Source organism: Ambystoma mexicanum, chromosome 2p (assembly GCF_040938575.1).
Source record: "Ambystoma mexicanum isolate Mex_15411 chromosome 2p, UKY_AmexF1_1, whole genome shotgun sequence".
Classification (NCBI taxonomy): domain Eukaryota; kingdom Metazoa; phylum Chordata; class Amphibia; order Caudata; family Ambystomatidae; genus Ambystoma; species Ambystoma mexicanum.
The window spans coordinates 1,204,834,308-1,204,847,454 of record NC_090923.1 but is presented as its reverse complement, the minus strand read 5'-3'; the positions used below and the strand labels follow the sequence as shown (position 1 = coordinate 1,204,847,454).

The 13,147-nt window shown below is 48.8% G+C and overlaps 1 protein-coding gene across 3 annotated transcripts in view; it reads right to left on the bottom strand.

Annotated features, from left to right (window-relative positions):
• The window catches only part of HCFC1 (host cell factor C1), a 771,113-nt gene that overhangs the window by 566,019 nt on the left and 191,947 nt on the right, over positions 1-13,147 (bottom strand). For all 3 annotated transcript variants that reach the window (XM_069645438.1, XM_069645439.1, XM_069645441.1), the window contains exons 4-5: positions 4,529-4,737; positions 3,991-4,075 (exon numbers count right to left, since the gene is read on the bottom strand). In XM_069645438.1, the coding sequence (XP_069501539.1) occupies positions 3,991-4,075; positions 4,529-4,737 (294 nt within the window). The remainder of the gene's footprint in view (positions 1-3,990; positions 4,076-4,528; positions 4,738-13,147) is intronic.

Genomic DNA, 13,147 nt, shown 5'->3' with positions numbered 1-13,147 from the left:
CATTCCCTTGGGTCCTTTCTGGTGAAAACTGGGCACGTAATCTTGGCATTGCGCGTTCTCTCGGGTCGTGAAAGGGTCTATTTCTGCACATGTGTGTTTAGTTGCCATTCATGCTCCGAGGGTAGCAGTGGACTCCTGCTTAGCACGTCTGCCAGAGAATTACTACTAGGAACATGTGATCTTGTGACCACTGCCAGATGTTCTGGGCTAGTTTGGAAAGGCTTGGAAAATGTGTTCCCCCCCTTGTTTATGTAATACATGGCCGTCATGCTGTCTGTGAGGACTAGGGCTTTGAGCTAGCCGAGTCTTGAAGGCTTGAAGTGCCTTGAGAACCACTAGCCGTTCCAAACGTCACGTTTTCTTGGTCAGTGCTTGTGTCCACAGGCCATGGAGCAGTATGGTGAAGGAAATGAGCGCCCCACCCAGTCAGACGCGTCTGCTGTGAGTGTGGCCTTGACCGCCGGTGTGTGGAAAGGATGACCCTTCAGCAGATTGTTTCTGTACCACCATTGTAGCGGCTGAAGCAGGGATTCAGAAACCACTAATAGACTGTCCTACAACCCACTTGCTTGCAACCACTGTTTCGCTAGCCACTCTTGCATTGGATGCATGTGCAGCCATGCACGAGGCAGATGCAGGAAGCCATCATTCCCAGTAGGCACATTGCCTTTCATACCATCACCTGATGACTGGCTACATACAGAGAGGTTTGAAACAGCATGTTTTGGACCCTCTTCGGAGCGGTAGACTAGCCAGACGTCAGTTTTAATTAGTGCTCCCAGAAATTGCTTTACTTGGCTGGGCACTAGACTGGACTTCTCGTTTATGGAGAAGCCCAATTGGAAGAGCAGATTGTTTGCTGCGTGTTTTGAAGGCAGATCTGGGGTGAATCCCTGGTAATTAGCCAGTCTATGTAAGAGTACAATGGAATGGGCTGCCTTCTCAAGTGTGCAGCCACCACTGCTAAGACCTTTGTGAAAACCCTGAGGGCTGAAGCCATGCCGAATGGTAGCACTTGGAATTGGTAGTGCTTGTTTTCCAATTTGTATCAGAGGTAAATCCTGAATTTTTGTGGTTTGACATACATGTTTGCAGGGTGCAGGCCCAGCACTGGGCGCATTGTTACAACTTCCTTTGGAACAAGGAAGTACATTGAATAAATACCTTGATTTTGTTCCCGGAAGGGCACTAGCTCGATGGCGCCTTTTGCAACAGGATTTTGATTTCCTCCTTGAGGATGTGGAGGTGTGGGGAGGACATGTGTCCTGCGCAAGGTGGATGTTGAAGGTGTTTCGAGGAACTCCACAGAGTATCCTTTGGCCACTATCCAAGACCGAGCCATCCGATATTATTCCCTCCCATTGCTGGGTGAAGAATGGTATGCGACCCCCGACTGGGGACGCATGGGAGTGAACGTGTGGATTGGCACGTCATTTGGCAGCAGGAGCTGCAGTGCCTCCAGAGACTGCAGCCCTGCCTCGTACCTTCCCGCGACGAAACCCACGCTCCTGGTTTTGGTAGGACGTCTGAACATGTGGACTATAGGAGGCATAAGACGTGCTTGCTATAGTTTGGCCTTCCTGAACCTTGCGCCTGAAAGTTTCAGCGTGTGTTAAACGCTCCCCTTGGGACAAAGGGCTTATCGGTAGTATGACCAAGGGTCTTGATGGTCTCATGCTCCTCCTTTGCAGTCCCTAGCTGGACATCGACAGCTTTGCAAAAGAGGATACCCTCCTCGGCGGACATATAAATCAGGGCTGCCTGAGTCGCTGGCTTAAATCGCGAGTCCCTAAACTAAAGAAGTGTTCCCTCTGCAATGGCTTTTCCTGAGGTGTCTGCAGAGTCAGACATTCTTTGGGATGTTTTGGGAGACGTGTTTCCCCTCTGTAGTGATTTTAAGAAGATGGGAACGTGCCGGTTCAGGTATGGAGTTAAAACGTTGTGAGAACTCATCCCACTGGGTGCCACTTTAGCTGGCAAGCAAGGCGGTGTGGTTTGCTATCCTACTGAGGTACGCAGCAGAGGTCGAGATAACTTTTCCCAGAGTGTACAATTTTTTGCACTCCTTGTTAAGATGTGCCTCTGAGGTTGAGAGTGGAACACCAGCTCTCTTCAGTGTAGTGGTCACCACCAGGGAGTCCAGCTTAACATGGCCCCTAATGTAGAAGGAATCTGAAGGAGGGCCTGAAGGATTTTTCCTCCTTTGGGTTGACTGCCCTAGTAAGGGAGGGGTAGACTGAGACCCTCTTTTCAATGGACGCCAGAAGAGGTATAGCTTGGCTAACAGGTTTCTTCTCGTAGAATATCCTCAACTAAGTCAGTCCTTGCGGGCTGGATTAGTCTGTTTATGCCAAAGTGGTGAGCAGCTTTCTTCAGCAGCTCATTGTAGAAAGGTTGATCTGCAAATTAAGACTGACCACCCTCAACCACCAAAGAGTCAACAGAGGATCTGGGCCGTCCTGGTCCTGCAAGTAGGCATCAGCACCATCCTGACCAGGGTCTTGATCTACCCAGATGTGCTGGTCCACTTGTGTGGAATGAATGTCCCCATAAAGAGAACCTTGTGACAGCTCCCCGGGTGGCAGGGCAGTAGCAGGAAGAGAAGGTGCTACTGGCCCTGTAGGAGGTTCAGGAGGCTGCTCAATAGGCTTTGTGGGAGTGGGCAGCTTGCTCAAAAAGTACACAACGAATGAGATTTTCCCCATAATGTCCTCAAACGGACTGAGTCCACAATGTTGCAGACAGAATGGAGTTTAGTCCATCAGGGGTGACCTTTGGCACAGGAGGTGCTTCTGCCAGACAAGTCCCCCCTCACCCTAGGGTGCTTTTTGTTGAGGGCGGATGCTAGAGGTGATGTTCTACATATTCGTCAGTGGTCTGGGCCTATTTACCATGAGTAGAGAGCTCCTAGTGATGTTTTTCTAAGTGTCCGCCTGAGCCGACAAGCAGTGTTTATGCGCACCTTTCGCCGGAGTGTGTATGATCACCATGTGATAAACGCTTAGGCAGAAACACAGCGGGCTTGACCAACATGATGTTGGTGGGCCGGGAGGCTTCAACTGACTGCACAGCTCTCAGTCGACTGAGACGTTGAGGCACAGCTGGGGTCAGGGGTACTTCTGGGAAGAGGTATGCATGGGTATGACCGCATCGCAAGAGACCTTCCGCATAGTAGTGCGCTGCGACTGCCTATCAATGCTGGGGACAGGTGTTTGAGAACTGGACAGTTCCGCGGTAGGGTCTTTGAGCTCAGAATCAGAGTCTTGGCTGCCTCTGGATTCGAGGTCTGACTCAAAGATCCCGGCGGCGGTCTCTGACTCAGCTGATATGGCGTATCCTGGCCACCTTCGGACTCTGTGCTCCTTTAGGGTCTTCGGCATAAAGAACTTGTACCCAGAAAAACGGGATTCAAGATGGTCATGTGGATGGCAGTGGTTACAAACCGTCTACCCACGGGAATTTCCTCTTGCACTTCTGGAAAACCTAAAGGGACTGCGCTCCATATTGGAAGGCGGACAGAGATAGCAAGACGAAGGTAGTAGGGGCAGGAAATGGGGGTATGCATTTTCCCACTTCACCCCACTCCCCCTGCACCAGTTAGGCCAAAGACATGTGTAGGACAGAGCAGAAGTCTGGTTCGTAAGCCGGGATCAGCCTTCGAGAAGCTCCGGGGATCAGCCATAGAATTATTGCTTCGAATGCAAACGACAGGAGACATTTTTGAAGAATATGAACTCTTTAGTGCACAGCTACGGACTCCGCTAAGAACGAGCCACGATGGTGGAAAAAAATAATCTGAGGGACCTCGAAGTGTGAGGGATCATCGGTACACTAAGTCACACTAGGGATAGTATTACAGCCACGTCCCTTTTCGAACTTCGAAAACTTCTAGTGCAATACTCTGCAACTCTTACACAAGCCCCCCTCCTGCCCCCCCCCCCCATAGAGCCACACACAGAGCGGGTAAGCACAGGACAACCCACCACCTACTTATTACTGATTGTCGTGGCAGAGTGAAGACTTCGAGGAAGCGGAGCCACACCACTAAGTGTGGGCTTATTCCAAGTAAGAGAGTCTGCAAAAAAAAAAAAAAAGATTGTATGAAATAAAGACAAGCCAGTTTTCACTGAAGTTCAGATACTGGCATAGCAAAATAGGCAAAGGACAAAGGGGAGAAAGCAGTTAAAGAGACAGAAAATCTAAAGGAGTATACTCAAGAAGGGTGGTAAAGCTTATCTAATGTGCCTATCAGTTAAGGACAAATGAACCGCAACTCATTAAATACTGCCAGCGATTGACCCTGATCATGTTAGTTATAAAAAGTAATTGAACAAAAAGACCACTAACCCCAAGAATATAACCATCTCATTTACTGAAACAACTTTACTTTCAGTAACCCGGCCAATTGTTTTGAGAGCCAAAAAACATTCTGCAACTGAAAGCAATTACTGTTGTGCAGTACACGAGCGGTCAAGTAAAAGATCTTAGCGGTGCAAGTCATGAAGAATTGGGTTTTGCTCACACTTACCGATATCTAGTGTCCAAAGGTCCCCAAGTCTGCAACCACTCATCCCTCCATAGATTACCAAACGTGATTTTTTGCTGTCCTTCTCAGTGTAGACCACAGCTGTATGAGACTCCCGTGGTGGAGGCAGTATGCCATATGTGATGGGAATGTCCCAGGAGGCAACACCAGAACCCGGTCGCAGCTCCAAGATGTAAAGATCATTCAAGTACCTGGAAGACAAACCCAAATTAAAGAAACCAAGAAAAAAAGGCATTCTTACTTGCCAACTTTATCTCAATTTGGGAAACACTAAATCGATTTACCTGTAACCAGGTGATCTGAATACTGCTAGAGAGGTTATAAATAAAAGATATGGATTTTTTGGAACTTTAAAAAAAAAAAAACAAGAAAAAAAAGTATATATATATGAAACAAGGCTGAAACACCAGATAAGCAGTTGGATAACAAATCCAACCCTACCTTCCGGATCTATCTTTGAGAGGTGGGTGCTTTTATTCACTGAAATTAATGAACTTCACCATGAAATACTAGGACGAAAACAGTATTTTTCTTCAACAAGGGATAATTAATTTTCACAGGCTACATGAAACAGCAAGCCCATTCCTACAATAGGGGTTAGGATGCCGGGAAAACAATGTATGGAAGGAGGAGAGGGATAATTGAGCATGTGTTGGGGCACAAATCCCCTGTTCGCTCCCTTAAGAGCCCCTTTGTGACACCCCCACTCCCACCTTGAATTTTTGCCAACCTCCGATTTGTGTCCGGTCAAAGGGTCGACTTCAAAAGGATCGAATGCAATAGGGTCGACGCAATAGGGCCGAAAACAAAAGGATCTAATTTTTGTTTAATTATATATATTTTGGGGGGTTTTCGTATAGATAAAAAAAGTGCTTTTTACCAAAAAACAGGGGTTGACCTATAACCCCTCGGATTCAGTGAACTTCTGGTCTAAGAGGCTGATCCCAAAGGTTCACCTGTGACCAACTCCTTTTTACTTGATTCTTGATAGCCCACACGGCTACCCGAGCAGGGTCATTTATTTTAAAACCCCGTTTCTATCACTGGGTGAAATTGCATCTGTGTTCAGTGCAGGGTGAGGCTTGGTTGTACACTTGTTTTAGGGAGATTCGTCTACAGTTCTGTTGAGATGTAAAAACATCTTACCGAATGGTAAAACTGAGTTTCTAACTAAGACGGACCAAAAACTCAAAAGCGTAGCAATGGCAGAGCAGTCCGGTTTCGCTCATAGTAGGAGATCAGCTGGTAGTAAGGTAAATTAGGCAGAATAGTTACCCCAAGAGAATACACCACACGAGTAGAATGAAAGATACACGATTATAAAATGGCACAGCAAAAGGACGTCAAGTAGTCGCCAACCGATGACAGTGCATGATGCAGCCGGAGAGCCACCTGGAGATGGAAGCTTTGGACAAGACCTTGCCATGGTTCACACAACCAAAGTTCACAACCAGAGACTATACCGAAAACACTTTGTGCGTGCCACGTAGCACTTCAGGGAATGAGCAACATACAGCGAGTGCAAGGGCCTTTCAGCGGGTGTCTAAGGCCTCAGAAAAAACACTGGTAACACCAAAGGTTCGTTGAGGTGGAATTCTGATGGAACCTTCTGCATAAACGAGGGGGCGCGTCCACAGCAAAACCCTTGCCTCGTGAAAAGTCAGATAAGGCTGTTTGCAGGATAGGGCCGGGTTCTTACCTACACTCCTGGCAGAAGTGATATGATATGGTATTAAGAACGTTATAAATAACCTGAGCACAGACCCGGTGATCGAACTTGTGTTGCTCTGTGTCTTGCTTTCAATGCGAACACGTTGCCCCTGAGCTATCCTCCTGGCCACAAGGAACGCTGCCTTCCACAAGAGGAACCGGAGGGCCCTGATGTATAGGCTCGAAGGTGACCCCATGAGCCTCGTCAGCACCACATTGAGTTTTCACACCAGAGCAGGAGCCTTCACCGGTGAGAAAGATCGAAACAGTCCTTTGAGGAACTAGTTGACGAGACGATGGGACCAAAGAAGATCTTCCTGGAGACCTGGAGCCAGATGCACCTTGATAGAGGCGTGCGCCAGTCCCACCTTGGCCAAGGACAACCAGTATGAAAGAATCTGCAGGGCCATGCCCCTCAGAAGGGTGATCTTCTGCGACCGGCACCATGTAGCAAAACGCTTACACTTATGACGCAATGGCCTCCTATCCTCCACACTCTAGGGCTGCAGGAGCCAAGCCCTCGGGTTCAGTGATCCTGGGTGGGGAAATCGCAGGATTGCACCTCTTTCTCTGGTGAGTAGTTCTGCGACCACCAGCAACTGGACCGGAGTTGACACTTACAGGCTAAGAAGATCCGGTACCAGATTTGCCTCAGCCAAGCCGGGGCGATGATTATCATCCTGCATCGGCACTGTTGGGAGTCGATTGATGGCTCACAGCAGGAGGGGCAACGGACGGAATGCATACATAAACAGGCCTTCCCAAGGGAAGAAGACTGTCCCCCCATGCCACCCGGTTGGTGAAATCTGCTAGCAAACTGGCATTTGGAGTTTGCTGCCGTCGCAAACAGATCGCTCAGGGGCCTGTCCCACTTGATGAATGCGGTCCACTTGGTCCTGCCGAACCTCCCACTTGCGGCAGGAGCACAACTCCCTGTTGAGGGAGTCAGTAATAGTGTTCTTGACCCCGCCCGGTGAAAAGGAATGAGGAACATCTTGTTTTCGAAAGTCCAGTGCCACAAGTCCAGTGCCGCTTTCGAGAGCACTGGGGATAGAGTGCCCCCCCCCCCGCTTCCTGATGTAGAACATGGTGTGGTGCCAGTGAAGATCCTCACCACCTTGCCCTTCAGAGTCAGAAGGAATGACTTGAGGGCCCAGAACACTGCTGCAGCTCCAGGATATTTGAAGATCCTTCTCCTCTGCCTGCCAGTAGTCTGGCGTGCAGGCGTCCAGTGTGGGCTCCCCAGCCCTCCAGGGAAGCATCCATGGTGACAGCCTCCTGGTACAAGGTGCTCTGGAACCCTGCACCCCGGGCGACGGAGTGGATGCCTCCTAGTTAAGAATTGGTGCAGTTACAGTGCGTGACTACACAACACTTATCTGCTTGGTATCAGATAACCCACTTTTTGGTATAGGTACAGGCTACACAATTTGGTAGTGACTGAGCAGCCAGGCCTATCTCAAGAGGGGAAAATGTGAGCTGTACAAATGAAATCCGTAAATACAAGTAGCCAAACACTTAAAGGTTTCAGTTATAAATAGTTAACATCCATTTTTAAATAAGCATTGTTTAAAGGCAATTTGTCTAACAATGTAAATCTAATTTAAAATTACTTTCTAGAATCAAAACCAGTTAGTGGATAATCTTTGGATATGCTTCATACACAATTCCTACACCCTGAGGTGACTTCAATCACAAGGACAGTAATGGCATTTCTAGATCACATTGGTTTTACTCTGCAGATTCTGATGTTGTAGAAAGGAAAATTTAGGAAAGGAAAAAGGTTAGACAGTTTCTCAGCATAGGTTACGACAATTAAATCTTCAAATTAAATCTAGATAAGCTCATCCCAGCAGTAACAGTATACATTAAGCTACCACTGATGCGAAACAAACAGTATCAAAGTTAACGGGAGCCAAGACAGCCAACGTCAATTGGGACACAGTCTACGGATCTGTTCCACTACTTCCAGTGCTCCAGGTAAGATTTTCAGGTGGGAGTATTTTACTCCATTTTTAAACTTTGAGAGTAGAACAAGTTACTTTACCTGGTAACATTCTTTCGATGGGATGTTCCACGACGTATTCCACATCTTTGACATCGATAACCGCAGCACAGCTGTGCTAATCAATGTCAAAGATGTGGAATACGTCAGAGGACACAATCCCCTCGAAAATGTGATTTTAAGAGAGTAAAAATTATTTTTATCCTTTACAAGAGAGTAAAATGTATGCGACATCCAGCCAACATGTGCAAAAACATGGACATCATTACTATGTGGCAGCTTTCTGCATTGTGACAGAATACGCCTTTCATTATTTCTCTAAGATCTGGCCATTCTAACTCTCCTGTATATATTTAAATGTCGAAAACACAAAAACTTAGAATGACAATCACTTGCCCTTTAACAAAGACTCTGATGCCACTGACCATTTACAGTAATGTGCCCCATTAACTGCAAGGTTGAATGGATGTAACCTAGACCGTGCATAGTCCTCATTTTACACACAGTTTTTATAAAAAAGAGTAAATTAAATTATAAGTGTAAAAATGATCTGCCTCCGTATAATTATGCACAAAGCACAGGAACTCCTGAAAAATACAATTGTGCAATACTGGTTTGCTTTCACTGGAAAAAAAATAATTTGTTACAAAATATATATTCTCAATTGCAACTTCGTTTTCCACATTATACATTTTACAATCTTAAAATGCTAGGAAAATAAATACACAGTGCTTCGTTTTGCTCCATGAGCAGCAACACCACAGAAGCTGAATGGAAATAAACCATTCCTTTTATCTCAGTGTGTAGATTCTTTTTTGAAAGGCTTCAGAGAAATACTGTTTGAGGCTTTTATCCATGGCTTGCCATTACATCCACGTAGATAACCATCAAAATAAGCCTTCTGGTTTCTGTCAAAGTAGCCTGACCTTTACAATGCCCTCTGCTCTAAACCGGTGTGTAAATGTACACAGGAAATAAAGCTGTTGTATTTACAAGATGTTCATGCGTAAAAAGGCCTAGTACGCAGCTTATCTGGAGGCCTGACTACTTGGATCAGATTCTGGCACAAAGTTGAGTGCTTGTAGAAAATCACTTGTAGGGTCAAACGCCGGCGAGAAGAGTTGAAATTAACTACAATGTATGCCAATGCAATTACCAACTGAGAAAAGCACAGCTTAAAAAGGCAATGAGGTAAGTACTCGAAGCCGAAACAGTGCCTCTGGTTTGAAGAAGAGTGGTCCAGCTGGATTCTGCCTTGCTACAGTGGTGCAGACCCTTGTTCCTGAGCCTTAGTCGTGGGGACAAGAGGGAGGACGTCTGGAGGGCTCCTGTGGCAGTATTTGGGAGATCAGCAGCTACAGACTCTTTAGGTTTAGCGGCGCTTCGCTGTTTCAGCGCTTAGCCAACAGCACCAAGGCAGCTCTTGGATAATGGTTGGGCTCTTTGCTCCCCCAGTCCTGCACTCTTGTGAGGGGAGACTGGATCTGGATGTCCTACTTCACGATGGTCTTTAGGAGTCTCCTGGAGCTTCTGGCCAGATTTGTTCCGTGGCAGACATTGCACCCTACTACAGACACTCGACCTCTGGCATTGGGTTCTCCCAGGAACGAAGAACACAGCCAGTCGGAGATGGTGGTCCAGTGGAGTTTACTCCCCTTGGGTTAGTGGGACCAAATAACGCAGAGACTGTCGTTCCGGCCAAAACATCTCTGTCGAGGTGGAAAAGGAGGAGTTCAGCCCAGCAACAGGGCTTCACTGGGCAATTCCAAGGTCCAGGAGGTTGCAACAAGCTTCATTCACTGTTTTAGTCAGGTGTTTCCCCAAAACCCTCACCTTTTAAGCCGGTTTCTCCCATTCATGCACAGGCTAGCCTGTCATTCAACACAGCAGGGTGGCTGTCATGGAAGGACAGCCAACCAGCCAATCAGTACTAGTTGCATTCAGGCATTCCTAGAGACAAAGGACAGGGGAGTTTCGGGTCCCTCCCTCACATCCTGTCCTACCAGACACTGGAGCCAGAGGTGGGCTTCAGGGCTAAAGCTGGCCAAAGGCAAGGAAAGAAAAAAGGGCTCAAGCCTGTCTCAACGCACAGAGTAAAACCCAAGAAAGATCTCATACACAGAAAATGGCTAGAAAAAGAAGACCTGACCATTTTGGCAAAATGGTCACCCATGAGTGCTGTACTGCAGCGGAGGGTTTAGCCTGCGGTAGAAAAGCACAATGGTAGGAAAAATTAAACCACTGCCACCAGCCATTTGAAGTAGTGAGGGTAACATGAGAATGTAAGATAAGTGGCTACTAGGCAACTCCCGAGCACTCCACTTAAGATGGTGTGTGCTGTACCTACAAAGAGAAAAGTTAAGTAAACTACATTTCACTTTACTAATCTTGGGAACTGTAATTCACACAAGAAAAAAGTATCTAAACCCTATGAGAAATATAAAAGGAAGGTGCTGTGTGTCACCATACAAAAAGCAGATGCCTATGGAGTTTGTCAGACTCCAAAAACAGTGAACACACAGAACTCCAAATCAGGTAGAAACACGAGTATGAGAAAAAGGTCTCGCTCACTCCAGGGTTAAAATTAAAAAGTCCCGAGTCCAGCAAAAGAGCTGGGGGTCTCTAAGGTTGAAGGGAATTGCCAAAGAAATGAGAATTCTCCCCAACAATGCCCTACCACTGAATCGCTGGTCGAACTCCTCGTCGAGAGGTATCTTGTCCGCGAAGCTTCCAGACACCCAAATCCAGCGAGCGTCCAGGAACTCCGGAATCGGTCGCATCCGTAACCTGCAGAGCCAGATAAGGTAGATGCAAGACATCATGCCGAGCAGCGACTTGATGGTCCGCACTGTGGCGGTCTTCAGTGACAAGAGTTTTTCCCAGAATGGCCGCTACCCTCTCCTCCGAGGGCAACGCTAGGCAGGATACTGTATAGAATCTGGCTCCTAGGAACAGCGCATTCCGCGATGGTGTCAAGCCGGACCTTGGCTAATTGATGGAGAACCCCCACATCCATTAGCAGCCAGACGGTCGTCTGTGTGCCCGACGGCCAAATCTCGCGAGCTGGCCCGGATAAGCAAGTCGGCCAGGTATGGGTACATATGTATCCCCCGTAGACGGAGATGGGCCACCACTGGTGCCAGGCACTTCGTGAACACCCTGTGGGCCAATTTCAGGCCGAAGGGTAGGCCCTTGAACTGGTTAGTGCAGTCCCCTGCACTACGAAGCGTGTGAACTTTCGGTGATTCCTGTCAATGGGGATGTGGAAGTGGGCTTCCTCCAGGTCCAGCAATGTCAAGTAGTCTTTCAGTTGGCCAAGCACGTGCTGCAATGTAACCATCCTGAATTTTTGGGACTTTAGGTACTTGTTGAGACGTCGGAGGTCTAGAATGGGCCGCCAGCCCCTGGTTTTCTTTTTGACCATGAAGTATCTGGCATAGACTCCGGAGCCCTGGAGAAGTCATGGAGCCAGCTCTATCGGCCCCTTTTGCAGCATGGTCCGTACCTCCTCCTCCTGCCGGGCGACCAGATGGATCCACAGACATTCATGGGCGAGAGCGTCCAGCACCCATCTGTCTGTGGAGATCTTCTAAAACTCGCTCACAAATCCAGTGAGCCGGCCTCCCACCGGGGTGCACAGGTGGGCCCTCCCGACGTCTTGGCCGGTTCAGTCCTGCTTTTGCACCGGCGTTCCACCTTGAGGGCAACGACTGCGTTGACCACTGCCACCGCAGGCCTTGCAACAGCCCCTGTAGGCCTCCTAGGCCACGGACCCGGAGGGCTGACAATCCAAATAGGAGAACCCTTTCGGCCGTTTGTCTGACTTTCCTCTGGAGGCGCGAAAGGAAGAACGGTTTCTGAGTACCCACAGCACGAGCCGTCTGTATCCGCCTTGATGGGCTGCAGGGACTTTATGGCTTTGCCAAAGAGGTTCTCTGTTGAAGGGCATGTCCAGCACCCTCATCTTGACCTCCTGGTGGAAATTATCATCGTCCTCGCACTTCTGGTAAAGGAAGCCCTCCTTCGTTTCCTCAGGGATAAGCTGGAAAAGCGACCATGGAATGAAACAACCCCACCTCCTCCGGTGGGGACGCGCTCTGTTGCAGAGGTCTGCCCGCTATGATGATATCGCAGTCATCCTCTTCCCTGTGTCCACTGGGGGGGGGGGGGGGGGGACAGGGGAGTGGGAGTACCTGGTGCCAGTGTGGGGGCTGATCAGGTGGCCACCAGGATCTGCATCTGCGGCATCCTCTTCTGGATTTCTGACACCGTGTGTAGAGTCGAGAGGATGTACAGGGATACATCTCTCGGCAGAGCTGGCATGGTCGGAGCACTAGGCCCGTGCCGTTGTCACAGTCGTTCTCCACATCCTCGTGGACCATGTGTGCAGGGACTCCCGGTCCTCGTCAGAGGACGTAACTTCCATGGACTGGGATATGGCCTGTGGCTGGCCTGGTACTCCATCGCGCCCCCTCCCTGTTTTTGCACCCTGAGGGGTCAGGCTCAGAGATGGTATGCTCTTCACCGGCGTGCCAGCAGGCTTTGCCACCGCTCCAGCTGAGGCCTCCCACCTTGAAGGCAGGGACACCCTAGGTGCAGTAGGGCCTACCTTCACGGGGTCAGGGCCCTGGGCCTTCGAGAAAAGCCGCCACAAGCTTAATCGTCGCAAATATTTCTCCAGCACTGCTTGGGCCTTCTTGGGCAAGTCGGCCACCTTTTCTTCTGTCCTGGGCTTCTCCCGTGGCTTAGCTTGGTTGGACGATTTCCTCTTTGAGGAGGCGCTATATTGCTGGCTGGCGATGAGGCAGACGGTGATGTTGATCACGCCCTGCCCATCGCAGTACCTGCTTGCGCAGCGACCCCAATAGAACCGGACTGTGCTTAGC